Here is a 25,930-nt window from a genome sequence, read left to right as displayed (position 1 = left end):
GGGAAGTGGAGTTAATGTAGAAGATCAGCTCGAGGGGGCGTATGGCCTACTCCTGCTCCCATTTCTTTTGTTCTTCTGCACTATTTTCAGCTGTTTCTCCAGAGATTCTGTTGGTTTCCCACCAAAGTTATGGTGGGAGAAACTCTGTGGAATTTCAGGGCCCTACTCTATCCAAACTCGCTATTAACCCTTGGGACTTACATTCTATCCTATGACATTATGCCTTGTGGCTGATAATGGGGCCTGAACTCCCGGTGCCGTTGCTACACAAACCTGTGAACAGAGACACAACTTACTGGCAAACTGGGCATGCATTTCATGAGAAACTCCAGGGCTACATTGTTGGGCACCAGCAGCTATTGTGTACTGGGCAAATTCATGGCAGCAGGAGGGGTACACTGGGGTTGGAGGGTCATTGGTCCTGGGGTCCTGGGCAAACGAAGGGCAGGAGTGTCCAACATTTTGCCAAACAGGTGCCATCTCCTTCCCTGCCCTCAGGGGACCTCTTAAAAAAAAACATCTCTTCCACTGTGTCTTCAGTCTCACCCTAATCTTTTCTTTTTATGTCTGCTGACAAACTCTGTGTCTGTAAAGCATCTGAGATGTTGTATCTATAGGAGGAGCAATGTAATAATGCAAGTTGTTATCATTATTTCCTGCCTAGGAGTAGGGCAAAGGTTGTAAAGCAGCCTTTACAGTTATTTAACACCTCGGTACACTTCATTGCTGATACATGATACATGACTGCTGTCGCACTTTACCAAATAGCAGCTGCTTAGTACTTTGAAAATCCACATTCGAACAATTTATGCTGAATACACAAAACAATCCTCCAGTAACTGCTTCTTAGAACAAGTTTTATTTGATCAGTTTCTCTCCAAAATAAAAATGACTTCTAATGTGTCAGTTTTCCACACTATTAAGCACCACTGGCGGAGGGATTGTTAATTATTTTCCCGACCTGATAATGACATGGCACTGGCTGAAATATGTGGTTATCAATGTGCTTTGATTAGAGTGTAATTAAATCAAAGGTGAGCTGGCTGTTAAGTGCATCTCAAACAAGGAGATCCCAGCTGTGCCATTCTAAAACCAGTTTTCATTCGGTAGGTAAATGGTAGCAATGATGTGTCGCTGGGAGCTGGAATTGGAGGAGTGTCCTGTACACTGAGTCCCTCCAATCCTAATTATTCCCATTTGATCCAGACCATGTCGAGGGGTGGTTTAGATCAAATGGGAATAAAAAAGATTGGAGGGACTTTTGGGGCAGGGAAATTAATTTGCTTGGTTTTGGAAAAGATTGGTGTCATTTTTGGCCTGTGGTGAGAACATTATATATTTTTATATTCGTTCGTGGGATGTGGGCATCGCTGGCGAGGTCGGCATTTATTGCCCATCCCTAATTGCCCTTGAGAAGGTGGTGGTGAGCCGCCTTCTTGAACCGCTGCAGTCCGTATGGTGAAGGTTTTCCCACAGTGCTGTTAGGTAGGGAGTTCCAGGATTTTGACCCCGCGACAATGAAGGAATGGCGATATATTTCCAAGTCGGGATGGTGTGTAGTAGAGGTCGCGGGTTTGGGAGGTGCTGTCGAAGAAGCCGTGGCGAGTTGCTGCAGTGCATCCTGTGGATTATATGCAGTCAATGCAATGACATCATTGTGTTGCAGATGATGTCATTGTCAGGAGTGCATAAAGAGGGTCAAGGATTGGGTGAGGAAAACCAGAGGGAGGGCCTGTTAGCACATGGGACAGTGGGAAGGAGGGGGGAGAGAAAACTTTATACCAGCCTTGAAGCCTGAAGTATCAAACTTTGAAAGATGAAGTCAGGTGGCCTTTAACACTTGCATCAAAATGGAATCGTATGCCCAGAAATTCGTGTAGCATCGGAAAGGAGCATGAAATGGGCGTTGTGACTGGAACGGACGTCGGCCTGAGGCTTGCTGGATATCGGGCGGCAGGCCACATCTGCATAAAACCAGTGAGCACCCGTGTAGCTCGCCAGTCGGGGCCATAGGAAAATTGTCCGGCTTTGACGCCCATTTGGCTCTCAGGTATGTCCTGGGAAGGCGGCGTGGGAGGGAGGAGGGAGGAGGGGCAGAGAGATGCACCAGAGGGAAGCGAGCCCAGACCGGCAGTGTCTGTAGTACTTTTGTTGTGGAGCCATTCTTGCTCCTCCTGGCTCCACATAAACATCAGTATAAAATAGTGAACTTACCTTTGCAGCCTGCAGCATTTGCTCCGTGCAGTTTATGGCAGATTTCCAGTAGGGGCCGAAACCAGAATGCTGATTTGCATATTCAAGGCACCCAACGCCTGTATCATGTGGATGCCCAGAACACTTGGAAATCTTCCAGGAGAGATCGGGCACGAGAGATCACGTCCCGAAATTGACCCCCCCCCCCCCACCCCAAGGCTAATTGTTCGCCCAAAAAACAGGCGTGACAGGGATCAATTTCTCCCCTAAATTGTTACAGGCCATTTAGCCCATCGAGTGTTTCCCTCCACATGAGCCACCTAGTCTAATCCCACTCTGCTGCTGGCTCCCCATAGCCATTAATATTCCTTTTTTGAAACTGCTTTGGGCCGTACGTCAAATTCTAACCTCTAATTCTTTTTGGGATTTATCTTAAATTTATGCTTTTTGTTACCATCTTGCCAACCAGTGGAAATAACCCATCACTATTTACTTTATCATAACCCCCTCATGAGCTTGAAGACCTCTTTCAGGTCACCCCTCAGCTTACTCAGCTCTACTGAAAAAGCCCTAACGTCTCTCGTCATAACTGTAGCCCCTCATCCCTGGTAACACCCTAATGAATTTACATCGCACCTTTTCCATTGGTTTTATATCCTTGCTATAATTGCGGTGCCCAAAACTGTACACAATACTCCAGTTACCACCTAACTGTCATGTCCTCAAGATGTCCCAAAGTGCTTCACAGTCAATGGATTATTTTTGAAGAGCAGTCATTGTTGTTTTATATGCATGTGTCTCCAAGTGCTTAGTAATTCCATCCCATATTATAGACCAGGGCTCTGTAATTCTGATAGAGTAGATAGGCAGTTACTGGTGCCCATCCCAACGGAGTCATGGAAAATCAGAGCGACGCACTGTCGTTCTCATGAGAAAATCAGAGGCCAGTATCGGGTAAGTAGGAAATTTTTCTTCTTCTCACTGAAAGGGCACTGGGGTGAGCTTCTTAAGGTAATTAGTCCCTTCCGGGATCAATTACCTTTCCTCTGAATTATTTTGCTGCCTTTTTAGGGAACCAGCACCTACCGTCAGGAGGCATGGGTCCTGTTGGTCTTATCAGGTGGCATAGTGGATCAAGGAGACCCAGGAACTCTCCCAGCCATACCTCCTTGATGTGGAAGGGTGGGAGCAGAAGATCCCCCCCCACCCCCCAACCTTCTTCCCATGAGGAGGAACTCCAGCAGAACTGGGCAGTTATGCCAGTGATAGATCCAGGCTCTGCGCAGAATGCCAGGCCCCAGCTGCTACCAACAACTACAGTGAGTCTAACTGGTCTATAATTTTCTAGCTTCTGCCTGATAAATTAGAGCCTTTGATTAATGTAATTATAACATTAGTTCTGGCTACAAAAACTAACAAAGAGCATCATGATTGTCAAGTTTGCAAACACAGATCCAATTCCAACATTCTCTGCTGCAGCAATGTTGCAAGGACTCAGCCTAGAGAACAAGATTTATCTGTAGCTACATCCCAGAGGACAATATAACGTTGATCTAAGGAACCCTACACAAGCATCAGCAGACATATATTTATAAATAAACATTTAAAATCTCCATTTAATTATCCTGAATTCTAGACCCAATAGAGTATAATTATACCAAGAGAATACTTAATAGTCCTTTAGAAATGAGGATGAAATATGTCTACGTGAGTTTATAGTCAGAGCCCTATAGGACGAAACTAAATCCCGCACTTAAAGTGCAGCTATCCCATAACATCACTACTGTAGATTCTCACTAACCAAAACAATTCTGCGCATTCTTTCATTTATTTATTTATTGGCTGAGATACCCTGGGGCTAATTGTAACCTAACCCACCGGTAGGAATCTACTGAGATAGGGTTGGCCGTCATTTTATACCCCAACCGATTTTAATCTCCATTCCCCCCCCCCCCACCATTGAAATTAGGTTAAATTTACCCCCTTTAGTAACTGGTTATTTTGAGATTGCTTCTGAAGTTTCTGTTTCCCAGCAGTTTGGGGCATGTTGCCCTCAGTGTCTCAATTTGCTAAATTCACTGCCCTGTGTAGTATAAATAATACAGACTGGGAAGGTCTCAGTTGAATCCCTGGTCAGTGCTGAGTCAGCTGATCTCAGCCTGGGCAGCAATGGGAGTACTAACCCTAACCCTCCATGGCACTGAACTAGGAGAGAGCAGGAAATAAAAGGGCAAGATTTTCCAGACTTGACCAGATCTTTTAGTTGAGGGAAGGGAAAGAGATCCATGAGAGGTGCTTTCACAAATTATTCAACTGTATCTCCATGGAGAGGTCTATAAATTGGAATCCCCTAACTTCCAACCAAGGAGGATAGCAAGAATGGGGGAGGAGCAATTCGTAGGCCAGGTTCTAAAGCTAAGGGTCGGCAATCGAAGAACTCCCTTGTATTTTTAAGGCCTCAAAAGACTCAGTGTTACAATGACTCAGCTTGTGCCACTGAATTTGTAATTAAGAGCATTAAAATATTGTGGAACATGGAAAGGCCACTTCACCCATCAAGCTTGTTCCTCCTGCACACCATCCAATATTTGTCCGTCATGGACTTCACCCAACTCATTCTGAGGGAGATCACCAATGACAGATAAAAACATCAAGAGGGTACTGATTCGATGTTAATGGAGGGAGGAGTGAAACCACCATGGTCGATGTAATTTATAGAGCAGTTTCACTCAGTCTGAAGAGAATGGGTTGTCTTTTCCCCCATTAGTACACTCAACCTGTAGCGGCAGCAGGAGAGAGTCTGAGAGGAGCCGACACCCAGGGAGCTGAGTTTAAGAGCTGGAAAGGTATTCTGGAGCAATCCAATCCCTTCTAACCATTGCTACTTGTGCTATACCTGACCTGAGAGTGGTTGGTGCTAACACTGAGTGCCTGAAATGGGGGAGAAAGAATTTCGGTGGTAAGATCCCTCAGCTTGATGAGCATAAAAAAAGAGTAATGCTGAAATAGAAGGGAACGTAAAGTCGAATTCAATTTTTAAGAAAAAGTCAGCTCGTCCTGTTGTGACCTCTGGTTTGTACTAACGAAGACACTTGTGGAGTTTTTTCCATTGCGTTTGAATGACTCTGACATGCTGAGGTATGAAATCCCGGGATATCACCACAAAACCTACAAACATCGGGAGTTTTCATTTCCTCTCTGAAGCAATTTTAGTACATTGCTTAATGCGAGAATGCATTAAATTCCCATCTCTGCCATTGCAATGCAATTGTCAACCCATTAATTTTAATGACTGAGTTAAAATAGCGCAGAGGCAACTTTAATGCAAATGTGTTAGTCAGTGTGATAAATATAGCCACAGAGCAATATTTATCCCTGATATTCTGAACTATCTCTGATCCTGAGGACTAAATCTGGCAATGCCACATAAGAGACTGAAGAACTGTGAACAGCTTGTTACAACTTCAAATTTCACCTCTTAATTACGTTAGTAATTTTATTTTGAGCATTGCACACTTAAAGAAAAATCTCACCACCGTGTTTATATGTACAAGATACAGGCCAGTCGTTGGTGGAGGTCGGTCGTACATGATCTGGCATGACATTTACTCTGGATGTCAGGCAACAGGAGAATACAGAGTCTTTGTTTCAGTTCATAGCACAAAGCTCCAGCTTGTTGGAAACTCGGAATTTCTTCAATAGCTTGGAATAGAAAGAGGTTTTGCTTTATAGTCGGCAGGACCGTTTAATAAAGTCTCAAGAGCAGTGTTAAGATACTGTGTCAGTTTATGTCAATTGCGGCTATTTGCCATCTTGGTCCTTCTTCAGCGAGACATCATCCGGACAAATTCTGCCAAGGCAAAGATTGAGATAAGAATAGCGTTAAATAAAGAAAATTAATTGAGGCACGCTACATAGGGCTTAGTTAAGAGTTCCGTAAAATCATGTTAAAGAAAAACCTGACAGGACGTGATCCTGGGTCAGCAACTAAACCACCCAGAGCTCTCTCTCCTCTGATAGTTCAGTGGGTCAGAGCTCCCTCTCCTCTGATAGTTCAGTGGGTCAGAGCTCCCTCTCTCCTCTGATAATTCAGTGGGTCAGAGCTCCCTCTCTCCTCTGATAGTTCAGTGGGTCAGAGCTCCCTCTCTCCTCTGATAATTCAGTGGGTCAGAGCTCCCTCTCTCCTCTGATAGTTCAGTGGGTCAGAGCTCCCTCTCTCCTCTGATAGTTCAGTGGGTCAGAGCTCCCTCTCTCCTCTGATAATTCAGTGGGTCAGAGCTCCCTCTCTCCTCTGATAGTTCAGTGGGTCAGATCTCCCTCTCTCCTCTGATAATTCAGTGGGTCAGAGCTCCCTCTCTCCTCTGATAGTTCAGTGGGTCAGAGCTCCCTCTCTCCTCTGATAATTCAGTGGGTCAGGGCTCCCTCTCTCCTCTGATAGTTCAGTGGGTCAGAGCTCCCTCTCTCCTCTGATAATTCAGTGTGTCAGAGCTCCCTCTCTCCTCTGATAATTCAGTGGGTCAGAGCTCCCTCTCTCCTCTGATAATTCAGTGGGTCAGAGCTCCCTCTCTCCTCTGATAATTCAGTGGGTCAGAGCTCCCTCTCTCCTCTGATAGTTCAGTGGGTCAGAGCTCCCTCTCTCCTCTGATAGTTCAGTGGGTCAGAGCTCCCTCTCTCCTCTGATAATTCAGTGGGTCAGAGCTCCCTCTCTCCTCTGATAGTTCAGTGGGTCAGAGCTCCCTCTCTCCTCTGATAATTCAGTGGGTCAGAGCTCACTCTCTCCTCTGATAATTCAGTGGGTCAGAGCTCCCTCTCCTCTGATAGTTCAGTGGGTCAGAGCTCCCTCTCTCCTCTGATAATTCAGTGGGTCAGAGCTCCCTCTCTCCTCTGATAATTCAGTGGGTCAGAGCTCCCTCTCTCCTCTGATAGTTCAGTGGGTCAGAGCTCCCTCTCTCCTCTGATAGTTCAGTGGGTCAGAGCTCCCTCTCTCCTCTGATAGTTCAGTGGGTCAGAGCTCCCTCTCTCCTCTGATAGTTCAGTGGGTCAGAGCTCCCTCTCTCCTCTGATAGTTCAGTGGGTCAGAGCTCCCTCTCCTCTGATAATTCAGTGGGTCAGAGCTCCCTCTCTCCTCTGATAGTTCAGTGGGTCAGAGCTCCCTCTCCTCTGATAGTTCAGTGGGTCAGAGCTCCCTCTCTCCTCTGATAGTTCAGTGGGTCAGAGCTCCCTCTCCTCTGATAGTTCAGTGGGTCAGAGCTCCCTCTCCTCTGATAATTCAGTGGGTCAGAGCTCTCTCTCTCCTCTGATAATTCAGAGGGTCAATGTCCTGCCCTGTGCTATCCTGAGCTCTACAAACAATGAAGGCTCCATTCGCAGGTCTGTAATGAGTTAGTAACTTTATAGTCGAGCTAATAATAGCGGTGACACAATTGGCCTCAGTACCGCTGGGCTAGGAATGGAAAATGTCAGCTACTGATTGCTCTTCAGCTATTACTGCTGGAGATGGGAGTGTGTGGAAGAGAGTGTGTGTGTATTTGTGTGCGTGAGTGAGTGTGTTACTATTGGGGAGTGGGTGTGTATCTGGTGTGTGAGTATGAGCGTGTTTGGGAGTGGGTGTGTATCTGGTGTGAGTATGAGCTGTTTGGGAGTGGGTGTGTATCTGGTGTGTGAGTATGAGCGTGTTTGGGAGTGGGTGTGTATCTGGTGTGAGTATGAGCTGTTTGGGAGTGGGTGTGTATCTGGTGTGTGAGTATGAGCTGTTTGGGAGTGGGTGTGTATCTGGTGTGAGTATGAGCTGTTTGGGAGTGGGTGTGTATCTAGTGTGTGAGTATGAGCTGTTTGGGAGTGGGTGTGTATCTAGTGTGTGAGTATGAGCTGTTTGGGAGTGGGTGTGTATCTAGTGTGTGAGTATGAGCTGTTTGGGAGTGGGTGTGTATCTGGTTTGTATGTGTTATAGTGTGAGTGGGTGAGGGTGGGTATCTGGTGTGTGAGTGTGTGTATACATCAAATGTAGATAGAATTGGACCTGGTTGTGTTACCCTCTTGGGTTTGTATAGGCTGCTGACATTCACTGTCAGGGTTCACACATGAATAATGGCGAGTTAGGTGAGGCCCCCTCAGAACTGTAACCCAGCAAGGAGTCAACGCCTTCAGGAGAAGAAGGGAGGGGGAGAAAATTGATGAGAATTAATCACAAACATTAACTGAGCCTCAGAAAACATTCACTCTTTTTATTGTGACTTTTACAAGATAGAACCAGGTTTCCTTATTACCCTGATCTGGGTGTTGGGTATTGAAAAAGAGGAAAGATTGGAAGAAGAACCAATAAAGAAAGAAAGAGCTTGTATTTATATAGCGCCTTTCATGACCTCAAGATGCCCCAAAGCACTTTACAGCTAATTAAGCACTTTTGAAGTGTTATCACTGTTGTATTTTAGGGAAACACAGCAGCCAATTTGTGCACAGCAAGGTCCCACAAACAACACTGAAATAAATGACCAGATAATCTACTTTAGTGATGTTGGTTGAGGGATAAATATTGGCCAGGACACTGGGGAGAACTCCAACTTTTTTTCAAATAGTGCCATGGGATCTTTTACATCCACCTGAGAAGCTTCAGTTTAACAGCTCATCCAAAAGACGGCACCTCCAACAGTGCAGAATGCCCTCAGTACTGCGCTGGAAGTGACAGCACCGATTAGGTGCTCAAGTCTCTGAAGTTGGACGTGAATCCACAACCTTCTGAATCAGAGGCGAGAGCACAGGTTGCATAAACTTGTCTGATATTCCCTTGAGCTTAGAAGGTTGAGGGGTGATCCAACCAAGATATTTAAAATGATAAAAGGATTCAATAGAGTCGATTGATATGGATCAAAAGCATGTAAATGGAGTTGAGGTACAGATCAGCCATGATCTACTAGAAAGACGAAACAGGCTCGAGGGGCTGAATGGCCTATTCCTGTTCCAATGTTCCTTCCTTAATGGAACCTCAACAAATAAAAAAGCACTTTTAAGTTGTAATAGTACATTGGAACATAGAAATTGCTAGACGTAAAAACAACAAGATCCATCGAGTTCTTTTTTTTTATTCATTCATGAGATGTGGGCATTTATTGCCCATCCCTAATTGCCCTTCAGAAGGTGGTGGTGAGCCGCCTTCTTGAACCGCTGCAGTCCGTGTGGTGAAGGTTCTCCCACAGTGCTGCTACGTAGAGAGTTCCAGGATTTTGACCCAGCGACGATGAAGTAACGGCGATATATTTCCAAGTCGGGATGGTGTGTGACTTGGAGGGGAACGTGCAGGTGGTGTTGTTCCCATGTGCCTGCTGCTCTTGTCCTTCTAGGTGGTAGAGGTCGCGGATTTGTGAGGTGCTGTCGAAGGAGCCTTGGCGAGTTGCTGCAGTGCATCCTGTGGATGGTACACACTGCAGCCACGGTGCGCCGGTGGTGAAGGGTGTGAATGTTTATGGTGGTGGATGGGGTGCCAATCAAACGGGCTGCTTTGCCCTGGATAGTGTCGAGCTTCTTGAGTGTTGTTGGAGCTGCACTCATCCAGGCAAGTGGAGAGTATTCCATCACACTCCTGACTTGTGCCTTGTAGATGGTGGAAAGGCTTTGGGGAGTCAGGTGGTGAGTCACTCACCGCAGAATACCCAGCCTCTGACCTGCTCTTGTAGCCACAGTATTTATGTGGCTGGTCCAGTTAAGTTTCTGGTCAATGGTGACACCCAGGATGTTGATGGCGGGGGATTCGGCGATGGTAATGCCGTTGAATGTCAAGGGGAGGTGGTTAACCTCTCTCTTGTTGGAGATGGTCATTGCCTGGCACGAATGCTACTTGCCACTTATGAGCCCAAGCCTGGATGTTGTCCAGGTCTTGCTGCAGGCGGGCTCAGACTGCTTCATTATCTGAGGGGTTGCGAATGGAACTGAACACTGTGCAGTCATTAGCGAACATCCCCATTTCTGACCTTATGATGGAGGGAAGGTCATTGATGAAGCAGCTAAAGATGGTTGGGCCTAGGACACTGCCCTGAGGAACTCCTGCAGCAATGTCCTGGGGCTGAGATGATTGGCCTCCAACATCCACTACCATCTTCCTTTGTGCTAGGTATGACTCCAGCCACTGGAGAGTTTTCCCCCGATTCCCATTGACTTCAATTTTACTAGGGCTCCTTGGTGCCACACTCGGTCAAATGCTGCCTTAATGTCAAGGGCAGTCACTCTCACCTCACCTCTGGAATTCAGCTCTTTTGTCCATGTTTGGACCAAGGCTGTAATGAGGTCTGGAGCCGAATGGTCCTGGTGGAACCCAAACTGAGCATCGGTGAGCAGGTTACTTGTGAGTAAGTGCCGCTTGATAGCACTGTCGACGACACCTTCCATCACTTTGCTGATGATTGAGAGTAGACTGATGGGTCGGTAATTGGCCGGATTGAATTTGTCCTGCTTTTTGTGGACAGGACATACCTGGGCAATTTTCCACATTGTCGGGTAGATGCCAGTGTTGTAGCTGTACTGGAACAGTTTGGCGAGAGGCACAGCTACTTCTGGAGCACAAGTCTTCAGCACTACAGCCGGGATGTTGTCGGGGCCCATAGCCTTTGCTGTATCCAGTGCACTCAGCCGTTTCTTGATATCACGTGGAGTGAATCGAATTGGGTGAAGACTGGGTTCTGTGATGGTGGGGATATCAGGAGGAGGCCGAGATGGATCATCCACTTGGCACTTCTGGCTGAAGATGGTTGCAAACGCTTCAGCCTTGTCTTTTGCACTCATGTGCTGGGCTCTGCCATCATTGAGGATGGGGATGTTCACGGAGCCTCCTTCTCCCGTTAGTTGTTTGATTGTCCACCACCATTAACGACTGGATGTGGCAGGACTACAAAGCTTTGATCTGATCCATTGGTTGTGGAATCGCTTAGCTGTGTCTTTAGCATGTTGCTTCCGCTGTTTAGTATGCATGTAGTCCTATGTTGTAGCTTCACCAGGTTGGCTCCTTATTTTTAGGTACACCCGGTGCTGCTCCTGGCATACTCTTCTCCACTCCTCATTGAACCCTGGCTTGTTCGTAATAGGAGAGTTTGCAATATGGCGGGCCATGAGGTTACAGATTGTGCTGGAATACAATTCTGCTGCTGCTGATGGCCCACAACCTCTCATGGATGCCCAGTTTTGAGCTGCTGGATCTGTTCTAAACCTATCCCATTTAGCACGGTGGTAGTGCCACACAACACGTTGGACGGTGTCCTCCGTGTGAAGACGGGACTTCGTCTCCACAAGGACTGTACGGTGGTCACTCCTACCAATACTGTCATGGACAGATGCATCTGCGATAGGTAGATTGGTGAGGACGAGGTCAAGTAGGTTTTACCCTCGTGTTGATTCACTCACCACCTGCCGCAGGCCCAGTCTGGCAGCTATATCCTTCAGGACTCGGCCAGCTCGGTCAGTAGTGGTGCTACCGAGCCACTCTTGGTGATGGACATTGAAGTCCCTCAACCAGAGTACATTCTGTGCCCTTGCTACCCTCAGTGCTTCCTTCAAGTGGTGCTCAACATGGAGGAGGACTGATTCATCAGCTGAGGGAGGGCAGTAGGTGGTAATCAGCACCTGAATCGCCTTCTACCATCCTGGTAGTCGCATGATACAATGGTAATGGAGTTGTTGACTAATCAATCTCTATAATTAGTCTACAACAGACCCAGAAAATACATAAGAAAACCCCCAGTGTTGGAGAGCTTTGGGAACCATAGGTCCAAAGACACCTGTTCCTCCCAAGCCTGCTACACTTACCATATGTCATGTCTCAAATTACTCATATACTGTATCCCAAAATATTATATTCTGAAAGAAATCTATCTAATTTGCATTTGAATGAATCAATACTAACTGCTTCCACCATCTCCCTAGGGAGCCTGTTCCATAGATTGACCACTCGCTCACTGAAATATTGGGGTCGATATTAACCCCCCACGAGGGGCGGGAGGAGGTCCGGTTAAAAATATAAAATTGCAAAACGCGACCCCAACCTGCAGTGTACGCGCCTGCCGCCATTTTTATGGTGGCGGGTAATTATGTGGCACGTCTGTGTCCCATCGAGAGGTGTGACACTTCATGATAATATTTAAATCAGGCTGCTACAGTGCAATTGGGAGCCTGATTTAAATTTAATGGTTGCCGGACGGGTTTCCCGAGACTTCGGAAAACCCGGCAGCGATAGGGAGACGGCTGCAGAAGGGAAGTGCTTTTTAAGAGGTGTGATGGTGGAATGGTCCAGAGCGTGCTTTTTTTTTCTGGCAATCTGCTAGTGTGGCAGCAACCCTGAACGTCAGCCCTCCCAAAGCTGCCAGCCGATGAAAACCGAATGTTTGTTCCTAACATTTTGCTGAATTCTGCGTAATTCTAGGGCATTTTATTCATGTATAGGTTTGACTAGCCTGTCGACACTCACGGCCTAGGCTCACACATGAAGACGGGCCACAAGTAGCAGGGCTGTCAACACCAGTGGAACTGAACCCCAGCAAAGAGTCAGTGCCATCAATGCGGGAGGAAAGGGAGCAAAATTCAGGAAGGAGAAAGATCCCCGAGGAACAACTACTCATGTATATACTTCCATTCCTGATTTAATCACCAATTTAAGAGTCATTGTGAGAGGTTGTTTGCAAAAGCTGAAATATGCAAATCGATAAAGTGTTTAAAAATCAAGATATCTGTCAGAGAGCGTAAAGTTTAGAACACATTAAATACACGCTGAGCTTCAGTGTATGAGTTTGAGAAACAGAAACATTGATTGCAGAATCTCCTTTCAACAGTTAAGACAGCTATTACCCACACACCACTTCAAAACGCCAGGTATGCTAATCAGTCCAGAAATAAGCTAGCTAACAAATGCAGTTGAGACTTTGTAATCTGTCACATCTACTAATAAATTTTGTCACCGTGAGTTAAATAGGCTGGATTAAACATAGTTCGTTTTCAAGTTTTAAAAAAAACTTGCATTTGAACTTTTGCTCATTAAACACGTCCCTGAAATTCATCGGGGGGAACTTCTAACATCGGTGGGGGAAGGGGTTAAATCGGGCGAGAGCGAATCAGCTGCCCATTATCCACACCCCCCCCCCCCCAATGTCCCCTCCCATTAATTTCAATGGAAAGGTAATTTGGGCGAGGTGTATAACGGGCGGCCTGTTTAACCCCCTCCTCCACTGACATTAAAGGTTCTGCCCATCGGAGAAGGACCAGTCAGTGGTAATCCCAGTAAAGTTGGGGGTAGAAGGGAAGTGGAGATTGGGGCGGTGAGGTGTGGGGGGTTGGCTTTGCCACCTGATTTTGACTCCTTTTCCGCCCTACAGTGTATGCACTGTGGTTTGGACACAGTGCTAGGCCCCACTGGCTATGCACCGTGCTGCTGTGTATAAAAGCTGAAGAACAAAGTTGGCTCTTACCTTCAAAGTCAACACGACCGTCCCCATTCAAGTCAACATCTTTCAGTATTTCTTCAATGTCCTTGTGTCCAATCTGCTGACCAAGTAATTTCTTCATGGCTTCACGTAGTTCTGTTGTGCTGATCTCTCCATCTCCATTTGTATCAAACTGTGTGTTTAAGGAATAGCATTCGGTCTCAGTTTAGAACGTGCATTAACATAGCTTTTCTTTTGCAAGTATTCTAACTCATCAAATAATTATGAAGCTCCGTTTGCACAATTTCTAATACATTTCTTTCATATTTGCCCTTTCAGCTGTGGCTCAGTTGGTAGCATTCTAGCCTCTGAGTCAGAAGGTCATAGGTTCAAGTCACACTCCGGAAACTTGAGCACACAATCTAGGCTGACACTCCAGTGCAGTAGTGAGGGAGTGCTGCACTGTCAGGAGGTGCCTCCTTTTGGATTAGATGTTAACCCGAGGCCCCGTCTGCCCTCTCAGGTAGAAGTAAAATATCCCATGGCACTATTTCAAAGAGGAGCAGGGAGTTCTCCCCGGTGTCCTGGCCAATATTTATCTCTCAACCTAAAACAGATTATCTGGTCATTATTTCATTGCTGCTTGTGGGAGCTTGCTGTATGCAAATTGGCTGCTGCGTTTCCTACATTACAACAGTGACTACTGTAAAAGTACTTCACTGATTGTAAAACACTTTGGGACGTCCTGAGGTCATGAAAGGCACTATAAAAATACAAGTTATCTCTCTTCTTTTTCACCTTAATCGGTTTATAGCTATATCTAATTTATTTCAAATAAAAGGACTATTTCGAGGGTGGCCCCATTGAGTGGTGGGTTGTAGGTTTGATATCTTTTGTTTGAGTACCCATGCTGTGCAGGGAGGCACTGAGCACTCTCTCCCATTGCAAGACTCTTTCCTGGGCGATGCACCTTTAATGGCCAAGAGCGCAGAGAAAGTAACCTTCACCTTGGGCATCATCAAAGCCCCCCTTGGCTGGCAATCAGGAGGCACACAAGTTTGACCCATTGGAGGCTCCCTATGCTTTATGGGGACCCCTTGGGCCTGTGCTCAGCATCTCCAAACACTGCAGGACTTTGTGAAAAATTGTTCTGAGTGATTTGAACACTTCACTTTTAGAAGCAGTTGAAGATATCTGAAGATCAATGAGAAGACCTCCCTAGCACACCTTTTGAGGAAACCTCACATTGCTACTTGACGCTAAAGAGCAAGAATCCAATTGGCCAAATGCTGGTCTTCCTCCAAATGTCAAAGAATGGCTAAATGGAAGTAACATATCACTGGGGGGAAAAATTGGATACGGGTCCATTTTGGGCGGGGGTAGTGGGATGCGCTAGTACCCCACGCCCGATGGACCCTACGCAGGCAGGACACAAGTTTCGACCCACCCAAGGACTTACCTGCAATCAGCCTTCCTTTCTAGGCCTTGCATGTGGAATCAATGCAATTTCTACTTTCCACCAGCAGAGGGAGCTCAATCTCTTAAAGGGAGGATGTTTCTTAGAAATCTCTTAAAAAGTAGCTGGTACCTGTTATTTGCTGAAAATAACAGTCTACTGTCTGCATGGAGTCTGAATGGAGATCAGACATCTAACATGTAAAACACAGATGCAGGTCCCATCCCTATGTTTACACACTGATGAGTTATGTAAAACATTGAATAAAGGTTGCGCACTACTAAATCCCACATCCTCCATTCTGCACACCAGACCTCACCAATCTGAGTTGGTACCAGGCCTGCAAAAGTGAGTGCACCAAGGTTCTCTGCTGATGCACTAGAGTCCTTGGGTGCAAGAGATGGACAGAAGGAGGGACATCCTATATCCGTGGGGGGGCGGGCAAGAGGCCCTCCAGACAAACACTCAAAAGGCAGTGGGAGGCAGCGGGGGACGAAGTCAATGCCAGGCGTACAGCATCGTAAATATGGATGGAGTGCAGGAAGAAGTTCAATGCTTTGACATGTGTGGTCAAGGTGAGTGAGTTCAACTGTCAAGTGGCGTCTCATACCAACTGCACCACGCACTACGCCCCCCATCACCCACATACCAACAAACTCTTTCCATCAGTACTCAACTCTTCCAATCAGATGCTTCCTCTCACCCTTACACATTACCACTGTTTCAAATCGCCCACCCACAACTCACAGTCCACACACACACACTGGCAGCTATTCAACCATGACGAGCACATCACCCAGACACATGTCCTGCTTTCTTGAAGGAGAAGGTGGTGCAAATCAAGAGGCAGCAAGTGGCAGTGGCATTTAGCCCCTCGAGCCTGTTCCGCCATTCAATGAGATCATAGTGGACCTGTGACCTAACTCCATATACCCGTCTTAGCCGCATATCCCTTAGTACCCTTGGTTCACAGAAATCTATTAATCTCAGATTTAACATTCACAAGTGAGCTAGCATCAACTGCCGTCTGCAGAAGAGCGTTCCAAACGTCTCCCACCCTTTGTGTGTAGAAGTATTTCCTAACTTCACTCCTGCACGTCCTGGCTCTAAATGTTAGGCTATGTCCCCGCGTCCTAGTATTCAAGTCTAGGAGACCTCCAAAAACAGTTACAAATGTCTCGGCAGCCAGAAGCAATAATCCAGCCACTAACCTGTAAATCCTGCATGGTCCCTTTAAATAGCACTGGTGGGGGGGTCCTTCAGACACTTTCAGATGGTCAGAGTTAAGACTGTGCGTTGAGTTGAGCGTTAAGTCCCAAAATGGTGTCTATCACTTTAAATCAGCGTTGCACACTGACTGAAGCCATTTTCTCCCTACTTTACATGATTCCAGCGTTCGTTATCTGTGCCTCTGCTAACTCCTATACCAAGATGGCGTCAGGCGCAGGTCACGCTGGAAACGTGCGTGTGCATCCAAGACGCCAACTTGAATGTCGGAGAGGCCGTGTAGCGCTGAAACAATGGGCGCTACACGGCCCAATTTAGCGCCCACTGTGTCTACTATAACAGGACCATGAGGGCAGAGGCTGTCTGGTTAAGTTGGAAGACTTTCAGGGTGAATTCTTTGGTTGGCTTGGCTTTTGTTCATTCCCCAGATACAGTGCAGACATTTATTAATAATCAATCTGCAATATCTACAGAAACATCATCTTTGCTTGACTGACCATCTCAATGATTTGGATGTTAACGTTGATTTTGAACTCTCAGGTTGATTACTTGCAAACACACTCAAGTATATGACAGGCTGACACTTGGAGCAGAATACGGCATCTTCCAGTTTTCTCTCTGGAAATTATTTTAAGGTGGAACCAATTCCTGCACTAGCTAGAAGCAGTCTGTGCCCAAAACAATCACTAAGAGTGCTGCCCTCCGGCATTTTGCCCAAGTGACCACTCTTCAAGTATGAGTCTAGATAGTGAGGGTTGGTAGGCTATTTGAACACGAAGGCTGACCCTGGTCTCGCCCTCACCCACCATCCATGCACATGCACTTTACAGCAATCAGGAGTGAGACCCCTGGCCGATTTCTCTCCTCCGAACCAGCGACACTAAGGCCAACTGCAGTGGCCCTTACTACCCTCCCAGGTATGATCAGCTAACTCAGCACAGACCAAGGATTGAATCTGGGACTTCCCCGCTCTGTGTGGCTCAGTTCTACACTTGGCAGTGCATTTACCCAGTCAGCCACTGGGGGAAGGAAAATGGCCAAATCTTTAGCCGACAGGTCTTCTGCACTTTGAAATGTCTATAAAACTTCCTCTTTCAGAAAATAAAATGAGAAATAAGATGTGAAAAGGCCAGTCTACTCCCGATCATCAGCAAGTTGATGGAAGGTGTCGTCGACCGTGCTATCACGTGGCACTTACTCACCAATAACCTGCTCACCAATGCTCAGTTTGGGTTCCGCCAGGACCACTCGGCTCCAGACCTCATTACAGCCTTGGTCCAAACATGGACAAAAGAGCTGAATTCCAGAGGTGAGGTGAGAGTGACTGCCCTTGACATCAAAGCAGCATTTGACCGAGCGTGGCACCAAGGAGCCCTAGTAAAATTGAAGTCAATGGGAACCAGGGGGAAAACTCTCCAGTGGCTGGAGTCATACCTAGCACAAAGGAAGATGGTAGTGGTTGTTGGAGGCCAATCATCTCAGCCTCAGGACATTGCTGCAGGAGTTCCTCAGGGCAGTGTCCTAAACCCAACCATCTTCAGCTGCTTCATCAATGACCTTCCCTCCATCATAAGGTCAGAAATGGGGATGTTCGCTGATGATTGCATAGTGTTCAGTTCCACTCACAACCCCTCAAATAATGAAGCAGTCTGAGCCCGCATGCAGCAAGACCTGGACAACATCCAGGCTTGGGCTCATAAGTGGCAAGTAACATTCGCGCCAGACAAGTGCCAGGCAATGACCATCTCCAACAAGAGAGAGTCTAATCATCTCCCCTTGACATTCAAGGGGAGATGATTAGATTTACCATCGCCAAATCCCCCACCATCAACATCCTGGGGGTCACCATTGACCAGAAACTTAACTGGACCAGCCATATAAATAATGTGGCTACAAGAGCAGGTCAGAGGCTGGGTATTCTGCGGCGAGTGACTCACCTCCTGACTCCCAAAGCCTTTCCACCATCTACAAGGCACAAGTCAGGAGTGTGATGGAATACTCTCCACTTGTTGGAGCTGCACTCATCCAAGCAACACTCAAGAAGCTCGACACCATCCAGGACAAAGCAGCCCACTTGATTGGCACCCCATCCACCACCCTAAACATTCACTCCCTTCACCACCGGCACACAGTGGCTGCAGTGTGTACCATCCACAGGATGCACTGCAGCAACTTGTCCAGGCTTCTTCGACAGCACCTCCAAAACATGCGACCTCTACCACCTAGAAGGACAAGAACAGCAGGTACATGGGAACAACACCACCTGCACGTTCCCCTCCAAGTCACACACCATCCCGACTTGGAAATATATCGCCATTCCTTCATCGTCGCTGGGTCAAAATCCTGGAACTCCCTTCCTAACAGCACTGTGGGAGACCCTTCACCACACGGACTGCAGCGGTTCAAGAAGGCGGCTCACCACCACCTTCTCAAGGGCAATTAGGGATGGGCAATAAATGCCGGCCTCGCCAGTGACGCCCACATCCCATGAACGAATATGAAAAAAAAAATTTGGCCCACTGAAAGTAGAACCTCTGATACCCTAGCTCAACCAGCCTAACATCCTACAGTGTTTCAAGCTCCCCTAAAGTGTGTGGTGCCTGGCAGATTATTCCAGAATGATATGAGTTAATATAAAACCAAACCAGCTCCTCGAATTTCTGTGGGGGCTCTTTCAATCCCCCGCCATAAAATTGGAGGAAACCCCGGTGAAATGGTGTGACCGTCCCTTTGCCCCCATTTTTCAGGGTTTCCCTGATCGCCCTCCGAAGTTATTCCGCGAGATCGGGAAAATCCCCGTGGAAATCCTACCCACGGTTATTTAACAATCGCTGAAATGATTACCTCCTTGAAAGCGTCTCGTAGCTCTTTCACTCCGATCATGTCTGCTGTTTCTGCCAAAAGCTTTGGTCCCATCAATTCCACAAAGTCATCAAAATCAACGTGGCCGCCCACTGAAAAACAAAAACACACCAAGAAACAAGCAGCCAGTGAGTTCATTTTACAGCACGGAGTTCAGTACATTCTGTACAGGGCTGTCAATAAATAAACAGGAACACCTAACTCTGTACCCTAGAAATTATTGCTGGCAATATAAGTGTATGAGTGCTCAATACCTTCATATGACATGCCTCCATCTGCTGTTTTAATGGAGTCTGTTTAAAACAAACAGGTTAACATCTGCATTCAAATATTAGACAAAGCAGAGTCACAGAGACACACTGAACCATCACCCACTAACATCACCAACTGTAATTTCTATGCTTAAGTCGTTCACCCTTTCATTCCCTCCCCACTCAGGAACATACCCTCTCCCTTTCTCAAAGTATCCTATTCACTGTGGCATCTTAGTCCACGGATATGCAATCTATGCCCTACTTATATGTACCAAACGATACATTATTGAGGCATGCTTAACAGCATCTGCAGTCATACATTACAAAATAGTTTGTTCTCAGGATGTGGGCAGACCTGGCGAGGCCGTATTATTGCCCGTCCCTAGTTGCTCTGAGGCGGTGATGATGGTGGTGAGCCTTCTCGAACCGCTGCAGTCCCCGTGGTGATGGTGCTCCCGCAATGGCCTGGGACCCGGCTTGTTTTTTTAACAATTAAAGATTTTTTTTTAAACAAACATCCAAACTGTCCTGTGCCTAAGGCCGGGTGCACTGCGGAAATGGGATCTGTAAGATTCGGTAACAACTTAATGTAGCAAGTCACAAAAACCAAACTCCCATTTCATAACAGGGCTGCTCCAGACACACTCTGAAAGGTCCATGTAGTGGATCGAAACCTGAGAACAGCGCATGCAACAGGTGTTAAAATGCTCCGTTTAATCGAATGCAGCCCAACTATTGTTAAACGTAGCATTTAATAATTCACTGAGATTGATTCATTGAAACCGATCAATAACAAACCCTCCACTGAGCAGCGGACTTAACAAAGAGTGAAATGTCTTAACTAACTCAACTGCAAAAAAACCCTTTGGGGGATGGTTCTTAACCTGAACAGTGCTGTAAAAGTACGTGTTTGTCAAGGGAGAGCTGAATTTAAAATAACCTGCTAAAACGCATTTCTCTCGTGCCTTTCAGAAGACCACAGGATGTAATACCCAGCATTTGATCTCTTTTAGTTGTAATGTATTTTTTTTCTCGGTTTCATTAAGCTTCCCACTGCGTTCCGTGTACTGAGAGGGTGGGCAGGTGACCAGCTCCCTGCCCTGTGCCAGTGCTACGCTTGATCCGGGTGCCAGGAAGTGGAAATGAGCAGCATGTAGCTGACTCATGATGAGATTGCCCCCCTCCCCACTGCCGCTGAGGGAGCTCCTGATGGCCCAGTGGTCAAATCCACTGCCCTGAATGGAAATGAACCAGAAGTGAAACAGGTTTCAGCATCAGTGAGGTGTGCCAAGTTTGGATATACCAAGTTAGGTGATTTGAGCTAGGGCAGTAGTAAAGGGTGCTACAATAAACCTCAATGCCTCTGGACTAAGGAGGGCAAAAGACTTCAGCTGAAATCTCCACCCTACTGATTGTTAAGCCGAAATCAAACCCTGCTCATTTGGCGGTTGGTTAAGGACAGGATTTGACTTAGCTGTGATACCCTGCTAATACCTGACGACCAGGCTCACACATTATGAATGGGGAAGGTACCTTAGAGTTGTCAGTACCTTCATGAGCTGAAGGATGAAAATTGGGGGGTGCAAAAGCTGCTCATTTCTGTTTGGCAGCACCTCCCCATAACAGTGATGGCACCGCAGTCACTGGACACTCATCCTGTGACGTGAACCTGTCCTCTTGTTGGGTGGCCCAGAATGTTGGGATCCATTGCACTGATCCAACACCTGTTCACCACACTGGAACTGCCATTAGTGATTTGTTCCACTTTGTACCTGTTCTAATCGGGTGCTGTAACACACACAGAGTTGAGGGTGCACCAACATTCTATCCAATTGTGCCTTAAACCGTGTCGAACTTGTCTTAAGTTGGAAAGCTGTGGTGCTTTAGGTTTCAATATTCAAAAAGTAGCGTGACTGTGCAACACATCCGGTTAGGTGGCCATTGTGGCTCAACTTACAGTTCATGTTGATTTGCTGGGAGAGTTCAATCAGCTCCATCTCCGTTGGCATATAGCCCATTGTCCGCATACAGTTGCCCAGGTCTTTACAGCCAATGAAACCATCCTTGTCCTTATCAAATTCTTTGAATGCTTCTCTTAGCTCTGCCAACAAAGAGTAATTTCATCAAAAACAAATGTCATTTACAAAAAAAGTCAAAATGTACAGAGTGTGCCATTTGTATGAGTAATGAGGACAACAACAACTTGCATTTATATAGTGCCTTTAACATAGACGAAGATCCCAAGGCGCCTCACAGGAGCGTAACCAGACAAAAATCTACACCGAGCCAAAGGACAAGATGTTAGGACAGGTGACTAAAAGATTGGTCAAAGAGGTGGGTTTTAAGGAGGAGAGGGAGATGGGGAGATGGAGAAGTTTAGGAAGTAATTCCAGAGCTTCCACGGCTGACGGTACTGCTGCCAATGTTGGGCGAAAGGAGTGGGGGATGTACAAGAATCTTCCAGCTTCCTGACATGCAGCATCTACACTGTGCTGTTACACTGTACTGATCTGACTCGGCCCAGCTCCATTGAGGTTTTCTACAATAAAAATCGTAGTTTTAAAATATACAGACACTCATAGTTTATGATAGTGCTCACTCATTCCTAGGTGAGGTTGGCCTGATTTTGGTACTTCAGTTCTTAGAGTCGTAGACCTCTTCAGCAAACCATTATAGCAATACACCTAGTGGTGGTAAAATCTCTGAAGATGGGGTTTGTAGTGTAATTAGACTTAATCCACTCCATGCTTTGTGACTCACAGATACATCCCAATTGTATTAGTACATACCATGCAAGTTTTGTAACAGATGTATTCAGTCAGATGATAGAGACAGGAAGGAGTACAGAATGAGATGTGTGAGCTAGGAGCACATGACTGAGGAGGAAAGCATAATGAACAGCCTGCAGAATATATGTGACAGTTTTGTTTTTCAAATACAGTGTTTTCTGTGTTGTTTATTCACTACTTTATTTCAGGCTCTTTGTTGATTTTGCATTAAGTTTGTGCAAAGTCACTTTGCTAGTGGATTAAAAGTTTCTTCCATGGGGCTTAGAATGAGAGGCTGAAAGAGCTTAGAAGGAGAAAAAAAGCATGTTCATTGGCCCGTGGGTTCCAATATATGAATCTTCCGATGGACCCTCCAGGATTTACAAATGGACCAAGTTAATTTCTAAAATGCATGGGTGCCACAGAGCTGGCTATGTGCTGCATCACTGGCTACAATTCCACTCCAAGCCCTGTGTCCCATTTCCCTTGCTCTAATCCCTCACCCGTTACCAGTATCAAGCACTCCCAGGTCCCTTTTAGCACAGACAGAAGTACAGTCGAACCCTTATTCTCTTCCCCAACAACGTGCCTTAATTCCAACCTCACAAAGAACACCCCTTAATGTCTTCATATTCCACACCCGCCATCTTTCTGGTCCCTTTCAGTGAGCTTGTCAAATCTGGGTGTTTTTGTATACTTAGGTCTGTGCTCAGCGATGCCCTGATTGAAACTGCCCCAACAACATTTCACACAGGACCCTTACGGAACCCAGGTCCCTAGGGTTGCCAACTGTGGTTGGACGTATTCCTGGAGGTTTCATCACATGACCTCCCGCCTCCAACTGCCCCGCCTGATCAAACAGCCTTTTTCCACACAATTTCTTTTAATGCCCCTATGATTTTTCTCCCAGGTTTCTCACAGCAGTGTCCAGGAGATTAATCTTTAAATCCTGGACTCTCCAGGACAGCCCTGGAGGGTTGGCAACCCTACCAAGTCCTAGAGGTGAAGTAGGCCTCACAACCCAATAAGCCACCCAGTGCCCAATGTGGATAAATGTACAAAATATTCATATTTCCTGCTATATTTAAAAATACAAAGCAACAAATGAAGACATTGGGTTCACAGTCACTCTGTTGTTTTCTTCAACTGCGCTGAAATTAGGAAAATGTAAGCTTAAAAAAAAAATGTTGGGTGAAATTAATACTCAATATTGGACAATTAAATATTAGTTGAATTAAATAATATTCATTAACATTAATTTTTTTCCAATTGAACATCACAATAATAAGCAGGGGGAGTTAAGAGAAATTAGCTGCCATTTTGGTTTTTTTAAACAGGAGAGAATGTAATCGGAATGAGCTCATGGATTCAGCGGAGAATTCCACAGACTTCCCTCTGCTCCAGAATCCAGGATCAATGTTGTCCTGCACGAGCAAACCGAAAGTGGAAAACGTAGAGGGATCATGAATGAACAATTGGATCTTTGTGTGTCCCGGCAGATGATGATCACTGCTGAAGTTTAACGGCAATATTATCTCCTTGGTGAGGTGATGATACGGACAATGGCAGAAGCTGCTTAAAGAGCCTAAGGAGTGGGGGCATCGACACTGACCGCACCTCCAACAGCGCAGGCTGCAAACTTTTGTTGCTGTTGATTTTTGTTGAGGGATCAAGTTCAGGTGCTGGGGATGGAACACTCTACCCACATTTCTTTTTATTAACCAGTGTCATGCACTGTCTGGTCATTTACAGCACAACTTAAATTGGAGTTAAGCTTCAATACGCTTCCCCTAGCAATGTACCTCAGCCCTAACCCCAGCCTTCCGTAGCATCCATGATTAAAGTTACCAATTTGTTGCCAATATTGTGGGTTGACATTAAATGTGCTGTGGAGATTGCCCAAACCCGTTTCATGGAGGGCGTAAGAGCTGGCAGACAGCAATGATTTTCATCCTGCTAGTTTGTGTTGGTTTTGAACCCAGATCCTGGAGGTGAATGGACAGTGCTCTAAACCACTGACCATCTAATTCCCTGACAATAAGCTTTTGTAAGAGAAGCATGGTTTCGGTGGAGTTTATGGAATGCAATCGTCGGATTTAAGTTCCTCTGTGAAGGTCGCACCATTTTAACTCGTGAAAAAACATGGGACACCTTATTGTAACATTCATAGATACTCTTTAACAGTACATTAACGATAAACACACATATATATAATGTAATAAAACGATCAGATTGAATCATTTCATGTGAATGGAACAGCAGCACCAAAAGGAACAAATTATTCTTTGTGTCTTTTAAAAGGTTTGCCACAGTATTGATATTTTTGCATAATTATGATAGGAGGAATCACTTATGTTTTGCCACCCCCTCATAGTTCATTCAGTAACTCCCCTGGGTGTGGTTCTGTGCCATGAAAGTCCCAAGTTTATTTGCTGGTCTGTGTTGAGTTAGCTGATCTCAGTTTTGGGCAGCAGTTGAGCTACTAAAGGGCTAGGGAAAGGAAAATAACCCAGGGTCCCTGCACCTGATTGCTATTCCGTGGTGCCTGTTGGAAAGTGTGTGCCTGTGTGGGTTGGATAGGGTTGGGCTGTGATGCTACCTGCAGTCGAATAGCCTGTCTCGTTCACTGTGTGCACTCACACGTGAATTTGTGCCACTTGGCCAATGTGTTGGAGAGCTATCAGTGGCAGTGAAGCTGTGCACAAGCGTGATTCAGTGACTTCAGGGAAAAAAGCAAATATCCTTAAATTCTTAACATATATTTAAATATAAAAGAGACTAGACAAACTGGGCTAGTTCTTCTTCGAGCAGGGACGGTTAAGGGGAGATTTAATAGAGGTGTTCAAAGTTATGAGGGGTTTTGATACAGTGAATGAGGAGAAACTATTTCCAGCGGGAGGGTCGGTAACTAGAGGACACAGATCTAAAATAATTGGCAAAAGAACCAGAGGGGAGATGAGGAGAATTTTTTTTAACACAGCGAGTTATTATGATCTGGAATGCACTGCCTGAAAGGGTGGAGGAACTTTCAAAAGGGAATTGGATAAATACTTGAAAAGGAAAGATTTGCAGGGCTATGGAGAAAGAGCGGGGGAGTGGGACTAATTGGGTAGCTCTTTCAAAGAGCCGGCACAGGCACGATGGGCCAAATGGCCTCCTTCTGTGCTATAAGATTCTATGATATTGAATAAAAAAGCTCCTTCCTAAAACAATAATGACATATTGGGACAGTCGACCATAAGATAACTTGATTCAGACTTCACCCCACCCCTTTCCCTGAAGGTCCAACCCAAATTAGGAACCAGGAGCAAGAATCCTGCTATTTTGGGGTACAGGGCTGCTGAACAAATTTCTATTTCGAAAACTCTTTCACACCATTTTGTGCTATCCAAACATGCTGATTTGGGGGAAAAAAATGTAAAGATTGCATTTGGGCAAAAAATATTAAAAATCTTGTCATGTGACACTTAAAAAAAATTCTGCAAAAGGAGTCCACCAAATACATCCGTGGAGAATTTCAAACAATTTCATTGCACTTGGCTTTTAACTAAATATTTAGTCAGGCTTTCAAGGTGAAGGACGGGTCCTTATAAATGGCACAAAGGAATGAAAATTGAGATAGTCATTTACCTTCAATTTCTTCTGGTCTCAGTTCTCTGTCCTAGTGACAAAACAGTTTGGTATTAGAACATGTCCTGTGCACTTTGCACTCATGTTAAACATTCACAATTCAAATATAACTGTGCCAAAGAGGGTGATATTACTTCAAATAGC

The 25,930-nt window shown here is 45.9% G+C and overlaps 1 protein-coding gene across 4 annotated transcripts in view; it reads right to left on the bottom strand.

The window, feature by feature from the left end:
- Positions 1-5,675: 5,675 nt before the first annotated feature.
- The window catches only part of LOC137342042 (calcium-binding protein 1-like), a 91,167-nt gene continuing 70,912 nt past the window's right edge, over positions 5,676-25,930 (bottom strand). For all 4 annotated transcript variants that reach the window (XM_068005653.1, XM_068005654.1, XM_068005655.1 and 1 more), the window contains 5 exons: positions 25,787-25,817; positions 21,346-21,489; positions 19,117-19,226; positions 13,635-13,782; positions 5,676-6,043 (listed from right to left, as the gene is read on the bottom strand). In XM_068005653.1, the coding sequence (XP_067861754.1) occupies positions 6,018-6,043; positions 13,635-13,782; positions 19,117-19,226; positions 21,346-21,489; positions 25,787-25,817 (459 nt within the window). In that variant the 3' untranslated portion in view covers positions 5,676-6,017. The remainder of the gene's footprint in view (positions 6,044-13,634; positions 13,783-19,116; positions 19,227-21,345; positions 21,490-25,786; positions 25,818-25,930) is intronic.

The sequence above is a fragment of the Heptranchias perlo genome, chromosome 25 (assembly GCF_035084215.1).
Source record: "Heptranchias perlo isolate sHepPer1 chromosome 25, sHepPer1.hap1, whole genome shotgun sequence".
Classification (NCBI taxonomy): Eukaryota; Metazoa; Chordata; class Chondrichthyes; order Hexanchiformes; family Hexanchidae; genus Heptranchias; species Heptranchias perlo.
Note: the sequence above shows the minus strand (reverse complement) of the source record. Positions and strands in the feature narration are given on the sequence as shown.